Here is a 14,969-nt window from a genome sequence, read left to right on the forward strand (position 1 = left end):
TGGGCAGAAAAATGGCAGATGGAGCTCAATCTGGACAAGTATGAGGTGATGCATTTTGAAAGGACAAACCAGAAGACTGAGTACAGGATTAATCATCAGTTACTTAAGAGTGTGGATGAACAAAGGGACCTTGGGATTCAAATCCATACATCCCTCAAGGTCGCTGTACAGGTTGATAGGGTAGTTAAGAAGGCCTATGGGATGCTAGGCTTCATTAACAGGGGGATTGAGTTCAAGAGTAGAGAGGTCACGTTGCAACTCTACAAATCTCTGGTGAGACCGCATTTAAGAGTATTGTGTTCAGTTCTGGTCACCTCAATATAGGAAGCTATGGAGAGGGTGCAGAGGAGATTTACCAGGACGTTGCCTGGTTTGGAGAAAAAGTCATATGAAACAAGGTTAGCAGAGCTGGGACTTTTCTCTTTGGAGCGTAGAAGAATGAGAGGGGACTTGATAGAGGTCTACAAGATTATGAGAGGCATAGATAGGGTGAATAGTCAGTACCTGTTTCCCAGGGCACCAATAGCAAACACCAGAGGGCATATGTACAAAATTAAGGGAGGGAAGTTTAGGTGAGATATCAGGGGTAAGTTTTTTTTATTACACAGAGGGTTGTGAGTGCCTGAAATGACTTGCCAGGGGTGGTGGTGGAGGTATTTAAGAGCCTCTTGGACAGACACATGGATGAAAGAAAAATGGAGGGTTATGGGGTAGTGTGGGTTTAGTACTTTGTTTTAAGGATTATATGGGTCAGCACAACATGGAGGGCTGAAGGGCCTGTACTGCGCTGTAGTGTTCTATGGTTTTCTTAACTTGCACACTGCTGCAGTCCCAGGGTGCAGATTCAGCACTAAAGGCCCAGTCATATGGATCCAGCATTCAAGATTGTTTAATGTCTTTTCCAGTACACTTGGTGTAAAGGAGAACAGATCTTGTTACTCCAGATCTGATGCAGCACAAAAAAACCTCAAAATATGATAAAGACCACAATACTAAAAACCACAATAGATGTATTATAAGTACATAATATCGCTTATATACATAGATTGCATGTCCATAAAGTGGCACTAAGCACAAGATTGTCTGCACATAAGGTGACTGAAGGGAAATGGTAAAGTTGCAGTTGGTTAGTGGGCAGAGATGTTGATCAGCCTTACTGCTCGGGGAAAGTAACTGTTCTTGAGTCTGTGGTCCGTGGATGGGACATAGCCTCTTCCCTGATGGGAGTGGGGCATACAGTCTATGAGCAGGGTGGATGGATCTTTCATGATGTTTCTGGTCCTTTTCCAACACCTTTCTGTATACATGTCCTTGATGGCGGGTAGACTGGTGCCACTGATGCACTGGGCGATCTTGACGAAAAGTTCCTGTCCACCGCATTGCAATTTCTGTACCAAGCAGTGATACAGTTTGTTAGGATGCTCTCTACTGCACACCTGTAGGATGATATCAGTATGGATGTGCACAGTCTAGCTCCCTTCAGCTTGTTCAGAAAGTAGAGGCATTGGTGAGTTTTCCTGACTGTGTAGGATGTGTTCTGGGACCATGAGAGGTTGTGCAAGATGTGTACTCCCAGGAGTTTGAAGCTACTCAAGTTTCCACTGCTGTGCTACCGATGTAAAGAGGGTGTGAGTTCTCTTGAAGTCGATAACCATCTCCTTTGTCTTGTTGACATTAGGAAGAGGTTATTTGCCTGACACCGGGCCTCGAGCTTGTCCACCTCCTCTCTGTAGGTCATCTCATTGTTGTTAGTGATGAGCCCCCACCACTGTCGTGTTATCAGCGAATTTGACAATGGTGTTTGACTGTGCAGTCATGTGCGAGCAGAGTGTACAGCAATGGGCTCACCACACATCCCTGGGGGGCAACCATGTTGACAATGATGGAGAGGGAGGACCAGTTGTGCATGCAGACTATCAGTCTGGGAGTCCACGACCCAGATGCAGAGGTGTATTTAGACCAAAAACATTTGTTTTGTCCTTGTCTCCTGTTATAATGGGAACAAGTCACACAAATCAACACAAGGAACCAGTACTGTTCCAGAGTTGGGGAAACCACTGCCTCCCGGTAGCCCAGCCCACTGGAAACTATAGATTCAGTGGCACACCATGCTGATCTCATCACCCAGTGCTGTCACAATCAGGACAAGTTGTAGACCTGGTACCACAGGTTCAGGAACCAGAGGATGACCATTAGACAACAGGGCAGGGTTTCTCTGGGTTTGCAGCAGTGGCCAAGAATGGGTCCCAAAAGCACAAGGTGTGTGGCACCGGGCGACCATCAGAAGGTGAGGCAGAATGTGGGGCGCCTACACGTGTGATACTGGGGACAAAGATGAGTGACTGCTGCCACCAGCCATAGGTTCGTCTGGCCACAGGATGCATCCAGCTACTGGATGCGTTCAGACAGCCTATGTGCCCGCTGCATCCAGCCAGTGGAAGCACCTACTTTACCGGGTCACTGGCTCCGGCCCCTCTAATCCTCACCTCCTTCCACTTCAGTTGCTGGATGCAGATCTTGAGTGCCTCGGCCGACGTCTTGGCCCTGGAGCTGTCCACCGTCACCGTGCGCTTGCTCTTGCGCGGGCGGCCATGCCCGCCCTGCTCCGCCTTCTGCGCTCGCCGCCGCGACGCCTCCTTGGCCAGGGAGGCCAGCGTTTTGCGGGCCGCCGGCGGGAAGAGGGCGGAGGCCGCCGCCGCCGCCGCCGCCGCCTTGCTCCGGCCGCCCTCCGGGCTCAGCTCGCGCGCCTGCTGACTCATGTCCCGAGCTACGGGGCGCGCGGCCCGCGCTCTCGCCGGCCCATTTCAAACCGCAGCCGCTCGCACGGGCTCGCCTCCACGGTCAGCGGGCGGGCGGCCGCTCGCGCGCGCGTCCCCGCCCCTCCGCCCCGCCCATTGTTGACACGCCGTTGCCAGCGCAACGGCCCGACGGGAAGGGCCGTCTCGCCGCCAAAGGCGAGCGCAAAATCCCTTTCTCCTCTCGGGAAAATGTCAAGATGAAATCAAAAAGAAATCAAAACTGCTGAGAGCGAAAATCTACATCGAATTATTTAAAATGTTAGAACCATTCAGTAACGCCTGTAGAAAGGGAAACAGCTGAATTTCAAGTTCAATATACTTCCACTACAAATGGGGAATTGGCCACAGATTTGTCTTCCACACCCCAGGGCATAGCTGGACAAGACACACATCTCTGGAAAATGGAAGGAAGAAGATAGATGCTTCAGAATCAGGATTTATCACCGGCATATGTCGTGAAATGTGTTGTCTTTGCGACATCATCATAGAATAAACAATTACAGTAAGTATTAAATAGTTAAATAAACAGTGCAAAAATAAAAAATAAAGGAGTAGTGAGGCAGTGTTCACAGATTCAATATCCATTCAGAAACTGGATGGCAGAGGGGAACATGAATCACTGAGTGTGTGCCTTCAGACTTCTGTACCTCCTCCCTTAGAGTAGCAATGAGAACCAAGGCATTACGTGGGTGATGTGATGGGGGTCCTTAATGATGGATTTTTTGGGGCATCCCTCCTTGAAAATGTTCTGGATACTATGGAGGCTAGTGCTCATGATGGAGTATACAACTCTCTGCAGTTTACTTCAATCCGGTACAGTAGCCCTCCCCAAGCCCCCGCCCCACATACATACCAAACTGTGATGAATACTCTCCAAGGTACAAATGTCCAAATTTTCAAGTGTTTTAGGTGACATATCAAATCAAGTGCTACACCTGTCCCTACACCTCCTCTCTTACCACCATTCAAGGCCCCAAACAGTCCTTCCAGGTGAGGCAACACTTCACTTGTGAGTCTGTTGGGGTAATCTATTGCATCTGGTGCTCCCGGTGCGGCCTCCTCTACATCGGTGAAACCCAACGCAGATTGGGGGAGCGCTTTGTCGAACACCTCTGCTTTGTCCACAACAACAGACAGGATCTCCCGGTTGCCACCCACTTCAACTCTGCTTCATATTCCCATTTGGATATGTCCATACATGGCCTCCTCTACTGTCATGATGAGGCCAAACTCAGGTTGGAGGAGCAACACCTCATATACCATCTGGGTAGTCTCCAGCCCCTTGGTATGAACATCGAATTCTCCAACTTTCAGTAATTCCCTCCCTCTCCCTTCCCCCATCCCACTTTCACTCTGTTTCCTCTTCTAGCTGCTTATCACCTCTCTCATGATTCTGCCACCTTCTACTACCCATAGACCTTTCCCCTTAGATTCCTTCTTCAACTCTCCTGCCTATCCCCTCCCTGCTTCGCCTCCCCCACCCCTTGATCTTTCCTCTGATTGATTTTCCACCCTCCCCCCCCCCTTCTTCAGTCCTGACGAAGGGTCTCGGCCCAAAACGTTGACTGTTCATTTCAACGGATGCTGCCCGACCTGCTGAGTTCATCCAGCTTGTTTGTTTGTATGTGTTGATTTGACCACAGCATCTGCAGTATACTTTGTTTTTACCTCCCTCTGGTGCTCCTCCCCCTTTTCTTTCTTCCATGGCCTTCTGTCCTCTCCTATTAGATTCCCCCTTCTCCAGCCCTGCACCTCTTTTACCAATCAACTTATGAGCTCTTTACTTTACCCCTCCTCCTCTCCCGGTTTCACCTATCGCCTTGTGTTTCTCCCTTCCTTCACCCATCCTCTAACTCTGACTCCACATCTTTTTTTCTCCAATCCTGCTGAAGGGTCTAGGCTCAAAATGTCGAGTGTACTATTTTCCATAGATGCTTCCTGGCCCACTGAGTTCCTCCTGCATTTTGCGTGTGTTGCTTGGATTTCCAGCATCTGCAGATTTTCTTTTGAAATACAGCCACTGTCTTGCCTTTGTAGCTGCATCGGTGTGTTGAGTCCATGTTAGATCCTGACATCCAGGAACTTGAAATTGCTCACTCTTCCCACTTCTGATCCCTCTATAAGGACTGGTGTGCGTTCCCTTGTCTTACCTTTTCTGAAGTCCACAATCAGTTATTTGTTATTAATGACGATGAGTGCAAGATTAATTCCAGCAGAGTATGGAATAACAGGACCATACCATAACTAACACCCTTCATCAGTAAAAAAATGTACAAAACCTCATGACAATATACCTGAATCAAGCTTGAGCAACTGGTGGTTTATGTAGCCATATAAACAAAAGGCCACAAGGATGTTTGCAACACCTGCACCAATGGCAGAGTCTTTTCCATCACGTCTGCTCTATCATTCAGTCATGGCTGATCTTTTTCCCCTCTCAAAGTTCAAATAAGCAATAAATATCAAGAACATGAGATGAGGGGTCCATAGGTTGTGGGAACAATTTAGTGATGGGGCAAGTGAAGTTATGTCATCTCGTTCAAGAGCCTGATGGTTGAGGGGTAATAACTATTCTTGAACCTGGTGGTGTGAGTCCTGAGGCAGCAGCAAGAAGAGAGCATGGCCTGGATGGTGAAGGTCCTTGATGATGGACACAGTCTTCCTGCAGCAGAACTCCATAGTGATGCGCTCAGTGGTGGGGAGAGCTTTACCCATGATGGATTGGATTGTATCCACTACTTTTTGTAGGCTTTTCCTTACAAGGGTATTGGTGTTTCCATTCCAGGCCACGATGTAACTAATCAATATACTCCCCACCACATACCTATAGAAGTTTGTCAAAGTTTCAGATCCTATTCCCCTGCCTTCTCTGCATGACCTCTGACACCACAGCTAATGAAGAACCTATCAACCTCTGCATTAAATATACCTAATTATTTGCCATCTACAGCTGCCTGAGACAATGAATTCAAATGATTCACTATCCTCTGGCTAATGAAATTTTTGCTCAACTCTGTTCTAAAGGGATGTTGTTGTATTCTGACTTTGCCCTCTGGGTCCTAGCCTCTTAGACTATTAGAAACATACTCTCCATATCCACTCTATTTAGGCCTTTCATGTTTGGTAGGTTCAATGAGTTTTATTTCCCCTGCCGTCCCACTTAATTGTTCTAAACTCCAGAAGGTCATCAAACTGCCCTCGTATGTTAACATTTTCATTTCCAGGATCTTTCTTGTGAACTTCTTCTCAAAATTCAAAGTTGTATTATTAAAATACATATATATCACAATACACTACACTGAGATTCTTATTTTTTTTTGGGGGGGGGGATACCCAATAAGTGCAATAATGATAATAGAATCAATGAAAGACGGCACCAACTGTGTGCAAAAGACAACAAGCTGTGCAAGTACAAAAAGGAAGAAAAAGAAATAATAATAATAAATGAATAAGCAATAAATATCAAGAACAGGATATGAAAAGTCCTTGAAAATGAGTCCATAGGTTGTGGGAAACAGTTCAGTGATGGGGCGATTTAAGTTATCCCCTTTGGTTCAAGAGCCTAATGGTTAAGGTGTAATAACTGTTCCTGAACCTGGTGGTGCGAGTCCTGAGGCTCCTGTATCTTCTTCTTGATGGCAGCAGTGAGAAGAGAGCATGACCTGGGTGGTGGGGTCCCTGATGATGGATGCTGCTTTCCTGCGACAATGCCACTGTATAGATGTTCTCAATGGTGGGGCGGGCTTTACTCATGAATGACTGAGTTGCATCCACTACTTTTTGTAGCATTTTCCATTCAAAGGCATTGGTGTTTCCGTACCTGATAGTGATGCAGCCAGTCAATATACTGTCCACCACACATCTAGATGTGACTTTGTCAAAGTTTTAGATGTCATGCTGAATCTTCGCAAACTTCTATGGAAGTAGAGGCTTTCTTCATAACTGCACTTATAACAGGTCCTCTGATATGATAGCACTGAGGAATTTAAAGTTGCTGACCCTCTCCAGCTCTGATACCCCGATTAAGACTGGCTCAGGTTCCTCCTTCTGAAGTCAATAATGAGCTCCTTTGTCTTGCTGACATTGAGTAAGAGGTTGTTGCTGTGGCACCAATCAGCAAGATTTTCAATCTCCCTCCTCTATGCTGATTCATCACCTCCTTTGATCCAGCCTACGACAGTGGTGTCATCAGAAAGCTTAAATAAGGTATTGCACAGTTGTAAGTGTATAACAAGTAGAGCAAGGGGGCTAAGCACACAGCCTTGTGTGGCTCCTGTGCTGATGGAGATTGTGGAGGAGATGTTGTTGCCAATCCAAACTGACTAGGGTTTGCAAGTGAAGAAATCTAGGATCCAATTGTACAAGCAGGTATTGAAGCCAAGGTCTTGAAGCTTATTGATTAAGGGATGATAATATTGAATGTCGAGCTGTAGTTGATAAAGAGGATCATGATGTATGCAGCTTTACTATCGAGATGCTCCAGCATCAAGTGAAGAGCTAAAGAAATTGCATTGGCTGAGGACCTGTTGTAACTGGTAGGCAAATTGGAGTGGATCTTCCAATTATTTCTGGACCTTCTTCAATACCATTACTTTTTTTCTTATATATGGGACCCAAATCTTTTCACAATATTACAAGTGCAGTCTAACAAATGCCTCAAAGCCTCAGTGTACATTGTTGCTTTTATATTCACTCTGTGATGTCTACTATCATATCCAGGCTGTTATTTCCATGATTCTTCCATATGTCCTGAAGCAGGGTTTCAGCCCAAAATCTAGACAATTATTCTCCACCCCCACTCAGATACTGCTTGACCTGCTGATGTCCTCCAGCAGATTGTTGTTACTTCCTTCAATCTGGCCCCCTAGAAATGCTGCCCTAGATAATCAATGCAGCACATCTCAAGGACACTCTGAAGAAAGCTTGTCACTCTTTGTTGGACTCACATCCAACAGAAGTCACAGCACTCCATGAACTGTATGCAGAAGCACGGAGCTAGATTATGCATTGAAATCACTGGAGTGGTACTTGAGCACAAAGCTTTCCTAAGCAGATCTAAGAGCACTATAGCGGTATTACAGGGTTACCCAGGGACACTGAGCTGATGGGAATAAGAAGGGTCCAAAAGGATTAACCAAGCTTATCCTCTCAGAACTAGAACAGAGCTTGTGGTCTTTGTTTACCCAATGGATGGAAGACACCAGCTGGAAGGATGCTAAAAACGATTAGTATCTTTAAAATAGGGTATTATCTAGAAAGGCAAAATAAATATACAGATGTTGGAAAGGAGTGCTAAACTGGACTAATTGAAGCCAACATGGCAACAATGTGTTGAATGGTTTCGGCCTGCATTCAAAACCAATGACCCTCTAAAATATAGCTGACTTTTAAGTTAGAAGAATGAAGGGGGATCTCATTGAAGCCTATCGAATATTGAAAGACCTAGATAGAGTGGATGAGGAGGGGATGTATCCTATTGTGGAAGAATCTAGAACCAGAAGGCACAGCCTCAGAATAGAAGAGTGTCCACTTAAAACAGAGATGAGGAGGAATTTCTTTAGCCAGTGGGTCGTGAATCTGTGGAATTCATGGCCACCTATGGCTGTGGAGGACAAGTCATTGAGCATATTTAAAGCAGAGGTTGATAAATTCTTGATTAGTAAGGGAGTCAAAGGTTACGGGGTGAAGGTAGGAGAATGGGATTGAGGGGTATAATAAATCAGCCGTAATAGAATGACAGAGCAGTCTCGATGGGCCAAATGGCCTAATTCTGCCTTTTGATCTTAACTCACCCATTTAAATTGTTGTTTAAGTCATATGGGTAATTTAGTTTAAAATTCTATTTACTTGTAATATCCCCCTTAAATATAACTGACATCTAAACATCAGTATTACTTTTATTTTGTTGATCTCATTTGTTTCATTTGATACATTAGGATTAGTAGCACATTCACATTTCAATGGTTTAATGATAGTGTAAAGCCAAAACTTTGCAACTGCACCTGTAATTTGTGCTTTCAAGGGCCATATGAAAAGGTGTAAGGCTCAATTCATTCTCCATGAAGCTTCACTCTCCATAATTCATGCTATAATATCTAGGTGTAACACTAGATTCAGGATGCATTATATGTTGTGATTATAACAATGGCGTGAAACTATAACCCATGTTTATTCTGTGATTGTAGAATAAATACCAACTAAGACTCATTCAACTTTCACACAGAGATTCATATCTTTCAGTTTAATAGTATATGTCTGTTCCATTTTTACCAGATTCAAAATCAGGTTTGTTATCACTGCCTTATACAGTACATAAATACTGACAAGCAACCAACGTATAATAGACAAATTGTGCAAATTTTTAAAAAAGTTTTGGGAAATTGAGTTGTAGAGTCCTTGAAAACAAGCTTGTAGTTTTTAGAATCAGTTCAGCGTTATGGTGAGTGAAGTTATCTACCCAGTTCAGGAGATTGATCAGAGATTGGGTAATTAAGTTTCCTTAACCTGTGGTGTGGGACTTAATGCTCCTGTACATCTTACCTAATGGTAGTAGTGAGAAGAGAGAATGGCCTGGATGGTGAGGACTCTTGACAATAAATGCTTCATTCTTGTGGCAGCAGTCTGTAAATGTGCTCAGTGGTTGGGAGGATTTTACCTGTGATGAACTGGGCAACTTCCACTACTTGCTAAAAGCTTTTCTGTCCTGGCATTGGTATTTCCACACCAGGATATGATACAACCAGTTTGGATACAAACTGTACATCTATAGAAGTTTGTCAAGGTTTTAGGTAACATGCCAGATCTACACAAACTTATAAGAAAATAGAGGCATTGTCATTCCTTATTTATGATGGTGCTTACGTGTGGCCCCAGGACTGATTATCTGATATGTTTATACCAAGGAATTTAAACCCTCTCCATCTCTCAGTTTTCATTTTGAGAATTTTCACTTAAAGTGTGTCAGAATTTGAAGTCTCACTCGCTATGCTTTATAAGCATGATTTTTCCTATTCGTAAAAAGCTAAATTCCTATTAGTACTCCTATTAGTAGTATCCTACAAGTACTATTCTAACATAAACAAGGAACTAATTTAAGATGAACAGAAAAAAATTAAACAAAAGTTAATTGCAATTTGTAATTCTCTGTCACAGTCTGTTGTTGAGGCAGAGAATGTGAATTCTTTAAAAAGGAAATTAAATAGTTGCTGGAAATAAGCATGGAAACAGGATACAACATGGCATCAGACTTTCCAAATGTTGAAATCAGTTTGCCATCTGTCTCGTTCCCTTACTTGGTAAATTTTGGCCACATATTTCTATTTACGTGACCTTGACATTTTGAACTAAAATGCACAATGGTAGGAAGTTTCTTGTGTGTCAAATTTGTTTGTTTTCCTGACATGAAGTCAGCCTTTCTAAAAGCTGGTCTGTTGACAAAGCCTTGGAGGAGACTTTATTTTACTCATAACATGAAACCATGAGATCTAATAAAAGAACACTTCAGAATAGGATTTTACAGTAAATAACTAATAAAGTAATCAATGAAATTAAAATGGTAGGAAATAACATGTTGGAAATATTTAGCATGTCAAGCAGACATTGTCTGTTGCTGGAATATAGTACCTAGCAGCCAGCTCTTGTGAATGATGGGCAAAAATTTGGCTAAATTGTGGTGGTTTATTTTCTAAGAATTTGTGAACACTTCTTTGCCTCTTTGCATGGTTTGTGATCTTTTAATGTGAGAGGGGAAATATTTAACAGGAACTTCAGGGATAACTTTGTTTCACAAAGGGTGGTAGGTATGTGGAATGAGCTTCCAAAGTGGTTGAGGCAGGTAGAACATTTAAAAGACAGTTGGATAAGTACATGGATGGGAAAGGTTTGGAAGATTATAGCAAATGTTGGCAATGAGATTGATTTGGATGGGCACCTTGGTTAGCATGGTCCATTTGAGCCTAAGGGTCTGTTTCCATGCTGTATGACTTAAAGGCTATGGCTCAATGCAGGAAGATATAATAAAATAGCACTTCTTGAAGGGTAGATAATCAATAAGGACAGAGAACACTACAGTAGCATCCTTGTGACTTAGTGGAGGGCCATCATCCCAGTTCAGTTCTCACATATACGCTTCTCGCTGTTAACCTCACAAACCCAAATGTCGTAACCAACAGCTACCACTTTTCACAGCATACTGCATCCCCCAATAGCTGTGACCTGTAATATTTCAATGTCAGAGCTGCAAAGAGACCCTAGAATTTTATATCAATTTATTTTAAAATCTGGATGTAGCCTGAAAGGGCAGATTTATTCCCATTCCATGCCTTTTATTTTTGTACAAAATCTTGAATAATTGACAGCTCTTGATTGGCTCATGTCGAATTAGTGACTTTACATTATGAATACCCCAAGTGATACTCATCTTGCATTCTAAATTTGACTATAACTTTATGATCTATAGCTTCAACAAGGATTGTTATTAATTCTAAAAGTTATTTCTAGGAGAAGTACGTTAAGTTCCAATTAGCCTCTATGAACTTAGCATTTGAAAATAATGGTGATTCATTCCAGTCCCAATAATGCAAAACTGGATCTAGAAAATAGTTTAAATTTTCTCCCAATTGTACTTTTGGTCTTTTACTTTACAACATACTAAACATCCTTGAAACAAATAATTAAAATGTTTTTTAATGAAATAGGTGGAAGTTAACCACAAGGGGGCAGTACATTTTAGGAGTTTATATTAAGAAATTTTATACTTGATATTTAAAAAAGGTGAAACATTGAGAATTTTCAACAGCAAGGATTCAGAAGAAATGTAATTATGAACTACTCACACTGTGTCCATTACTATCCAGATACATCAACTACTCTGCTCAAGACCAGAAGAAACTGCTCAGCGCGTTGTGGAAACCAGCCTACCTTCCATGGACTCTTTCTGCATTCCTCACTACCTCAGTACAGCCATCATAATCAAAGACCCCAAACACACCGGATATTTTCTCCTCCGAAGATACACTCAGTGGCCACTTTATTAGGTACCTCCTGTTTTTTGTTTGATTATGTGCTTCAGTTTCATGCATACTATTCAATAATGTTTTATATTCTTCAATAGCAGTACAATATATTAAGTTTCATAAGTCCTTTCATTTCATCAAAAGTTGGATCATTGTGAGTGAGGATGATGGTCCTGGCTTGCATTGCTACCTGCTTCACGTAGCTGTTGAATTAAGTTACATAGCAACCATAGCTCTGTTTTCAATTTTTATTTTCAATATTTATTACTCCTTTGTATTCTATACACTGTATTTCATGAAGTATTTGTTATTTGACTTTAACATCTTTGGATTAAGTTGTTGATTATTTTAACTTTGCATTGGTGAACATCAAATTTCAAGACAAAAGAAATTTGAAAAATTAAATATTAATTTCTTGGAAAAATGACAGAAAACTTTAAATTCTTTTCATTTTCAGAATTTCTAGGCAAGGCTTCTCTTTCATAGTTGGACACTAGTTAGCAATATCTGAATAGCGTAAATCCTATTTTCACTTGAAACAGGTTTGAACCAATCAAAGTACACTTTGTGGACTGAAGTTATAAATCAGTGGCTTTTAATACTTCATCTCTTACTGCAGTAGAATATTACTATAGTGGTGTTTTATATATTTATGAAAATTTATCCACGTGTGTTCAATATATTGAAGTGCTATTTTCTGAAGTACTGTAAATCTTTTAGATTTTACAATATCAATAGTCAGTTCTATTACCAGATGTACTCTACTCATATTATTTAGATTTGCAGGCTCAGCCTATTAATGATGTAAAGTTAATATTTCAGTTAAGCTGCTGTGTTGTGATCTATTATTCAGTCTTTTGTATAGCCAGTGGCCTGGGAAATATAAACATGTTTTTTTTCACCCTCATCACAATTTCTTGCACAGGCAATCCCCCTGCTCCTCCCCATCCCACAACTCTGCAAAATACTCTCCCCCTCCACCCTTTGCCCCACCTCACAGCTCTGCAAAACACTGCAAACCAATTATTTATAATAGTAATTTTGCAGGCTGCACTGACTAAAAGGAAGAAGTGGCATTGAATGTTAATGACATTGAGAGGTTACAGTGACTGGCCATCATAAAATGTGGTTGGTGATTGTTACTTGCTGGAATCATATTTGGGTGTTACACATAATAGTTTTGTGAATGTTAATAGAAGATCCTCTCCTGTTCCTGATCAGTGTGCTTCAGTATTGGGGCCAGGTGAGTTCAAATCTGAACGTGCAAGGAACCAGCTGGATTTCAAGATAAACTTTATTTTTCACACATAGAGTGAAATGCACCATTTTTGCATCAGGTCAAATCAGTGAGAATTTTGCTGGGCATCCTGCAAGTGTAACCACACTTCTGGCATCAACATAGCATGCCCACAACTTACTAACCATAATCTGTACATCTTTGAAATATGGGTGGAAACCGGAGCACCCAGAAGACATACAATCATGGGTGAACATACAAACTTCTTGCAGACAGTGGTGATAGCTTTCTTCACTATATAATTTAATTTTTTTGAGAATGATTTTTTGTTAATTTTAATTCTTTCTGGCTGACTTTAGAAGAAGATTGAAACAGAGTGGATGGAAGAGAGAATCAGTTATTTATTTATAAATACAGTGTGGAACAGACCCTTTCGGTCCAATGAGCGGTACCACTCAGTAACCCACCTATTTAATCCTAGCCTAATCACAGGACAATTTACAATGACCAATTAACTCACTAACTGGTATGTCTTTGGAATGTGGGAGGAAACCAGAGAACTCAGAATACCCATGTGCTCAGCGGAAGGACATACAAACTTCTTACAGATGGTGTCAGATTTGAACTCTGAAATCCGATGTCCCAAACCGTAATTAGCGCTACACCACCATTTAACTGAGGTATAACTGAGAAACCATTAACCATTTAACTGAAAAATTAAGAGGGCTAGTCAGGATAAATAAGGACTCTTCCCTTTACCAATGAGATCATAAATCAGTGAACATGGAATAAAAGTAATTTCTGAACGAATTAGAGGGGAGTTGAATAAAATATATCTTCACAAGAGTAGCGGGAGTCAGGAATACACTCCTTTAAAGGGTGATTGATACAAAAACTCTCTCTCATCATATTTAATAAGCGTATAACTTGTGTAACGTACTGTAAGATTTCACTGCTAATGTAGTGGGTTTGTTGTAATGTTTCACTGCTGAGGTAACGGTTTCTCTGCAGCATCAATATTTGGGTTATGGCTGGAGATAACAGGATGCATGTAGCCAATAAGAGATTGCTGCTGTGTCTTGTGAGTCTGGAATTTTTTTGGCAGTCTTTTGTTGAGGAGAGATGAAAAGGGAAGACACGTATGGAGAGAGCTGGTAGACCATTAGATGGAATGGACTGGGATCTGAGGGTCTGAAGGTTGGCGACGTTCGGAGGAGACCAATGGTGGAAGAATGACTACTGAGTGAGCTCCAACGTGACTTTGACTGAATTTTGGGTCCATTTTTGTTTATTTTCATTACTAATCCTATATTCAGATTAAGATTCATAAAGTTCTATCATTTAATTGCATATGGTGTACTGTCTGATATTTTGTGTTGTGGGTTTGTAGCTGGGGGTACATTACACAGCATCCACACAAACGTGATTACCCAGTTTGGTGGGGCTGAAGGCTGATTTCCCTAGATGAATGCGAGCTGGGCGAGCCTGAGGGTTACATTTGCAGGGAAGTGGGACTAACTGGAAATAGCTGCTTCTTTTGATCTGCACAGGCATGGGTGAGGCATCTGTTGGTCAGAGTTGATCATGGATATTGCATCCTAGCTGTCTAGCTATGCAAGCCTGGGCAGTATGATACAGAGAGCAAGCTGTTGCCCATGTAGCAAGCTCCCCCTCTCCATGCATCTGATGAACCCAAAAGAATGGCAGAGACTGATACAGTTTGGTACCAGCAACATTGCAGGAGTTGCCTACCAGCATTGAACTCAATGTAGGACCGCCTTTGAGATCAGAGTTTTCCTTCTCCCAGATGAGCTGCCAACCACGCCAGGTGAACTCCATTTGCTCAAAATGACTGGTTAAGCCTATTAACCACGATAGATGACGATCCTCAGAAAAGCTTGATAAGTAATTGCAATGTAT

General features: G+C 42.1%; 1 protein-coding gene and 1 long non-coding RNA gene across 5 annotated transcripts in view; one reads left to right on the forward strand and one right to left on the reverse strand.

Annotated features, from left to right (window-relative positions):
- The window catches only part of ttll11 (tubulin tyrosine ligase-like family, member 11), a 177,510-nt gene extending 174,656 nt beyond the window's left edge, over window positions 1-2,854 (reverse strand). For all 4 annotated transcript variants that reach the window (XM_059993846.1, XM_059993845.1, XM_059993842.1 and 1 more), the window contains exon 1: window positions 2,487-2,854. In XM_059993846.1, coding sequence (XP_059849829.1) covers window positions 2,487-2,759 — 273 coding nt within the window. In that variant the 5' untranslated portion in view covers window positions 2,760-2,854. The remainder of the gene's footprint in view (window positions 1-2,486) is intronic.
- An 88-nt stretch (window positions 2,855-2,942) lies between these two features.
- LOC132407404 (uncharacterized) lies at window positions 2,943-14,399 on the forward strand. Its single transcript, XR_009516470.1, has 3 exons — window positions 2,943-3,300; window positions 11,654-11,833; window positions 14,155-14,399. It is a non-coding gene; the product is annotated as an uncharacterized LOC132407404 (long non-coding RNA).
- The last annotated feature ends 570 nt before the right edge of the window (window positions 14,400-14,969 follow it).

Source organism: Hypanus sabinus, chromosome 18, assembly GCF_030144855.1.
Source record: "Hypanus sabinus isolate sHypSab1 chromosome 18, sHypSab1.hap1, whole genome shotgun sequence".
NCBI classification, from domain to species: domain Eukaryota; kingdom Metazoa; phylum Chordata; class Chondrichthyes; order Myliobatiformes; family Dasyatidae; genus Hypanus; species Hypanus sabinus.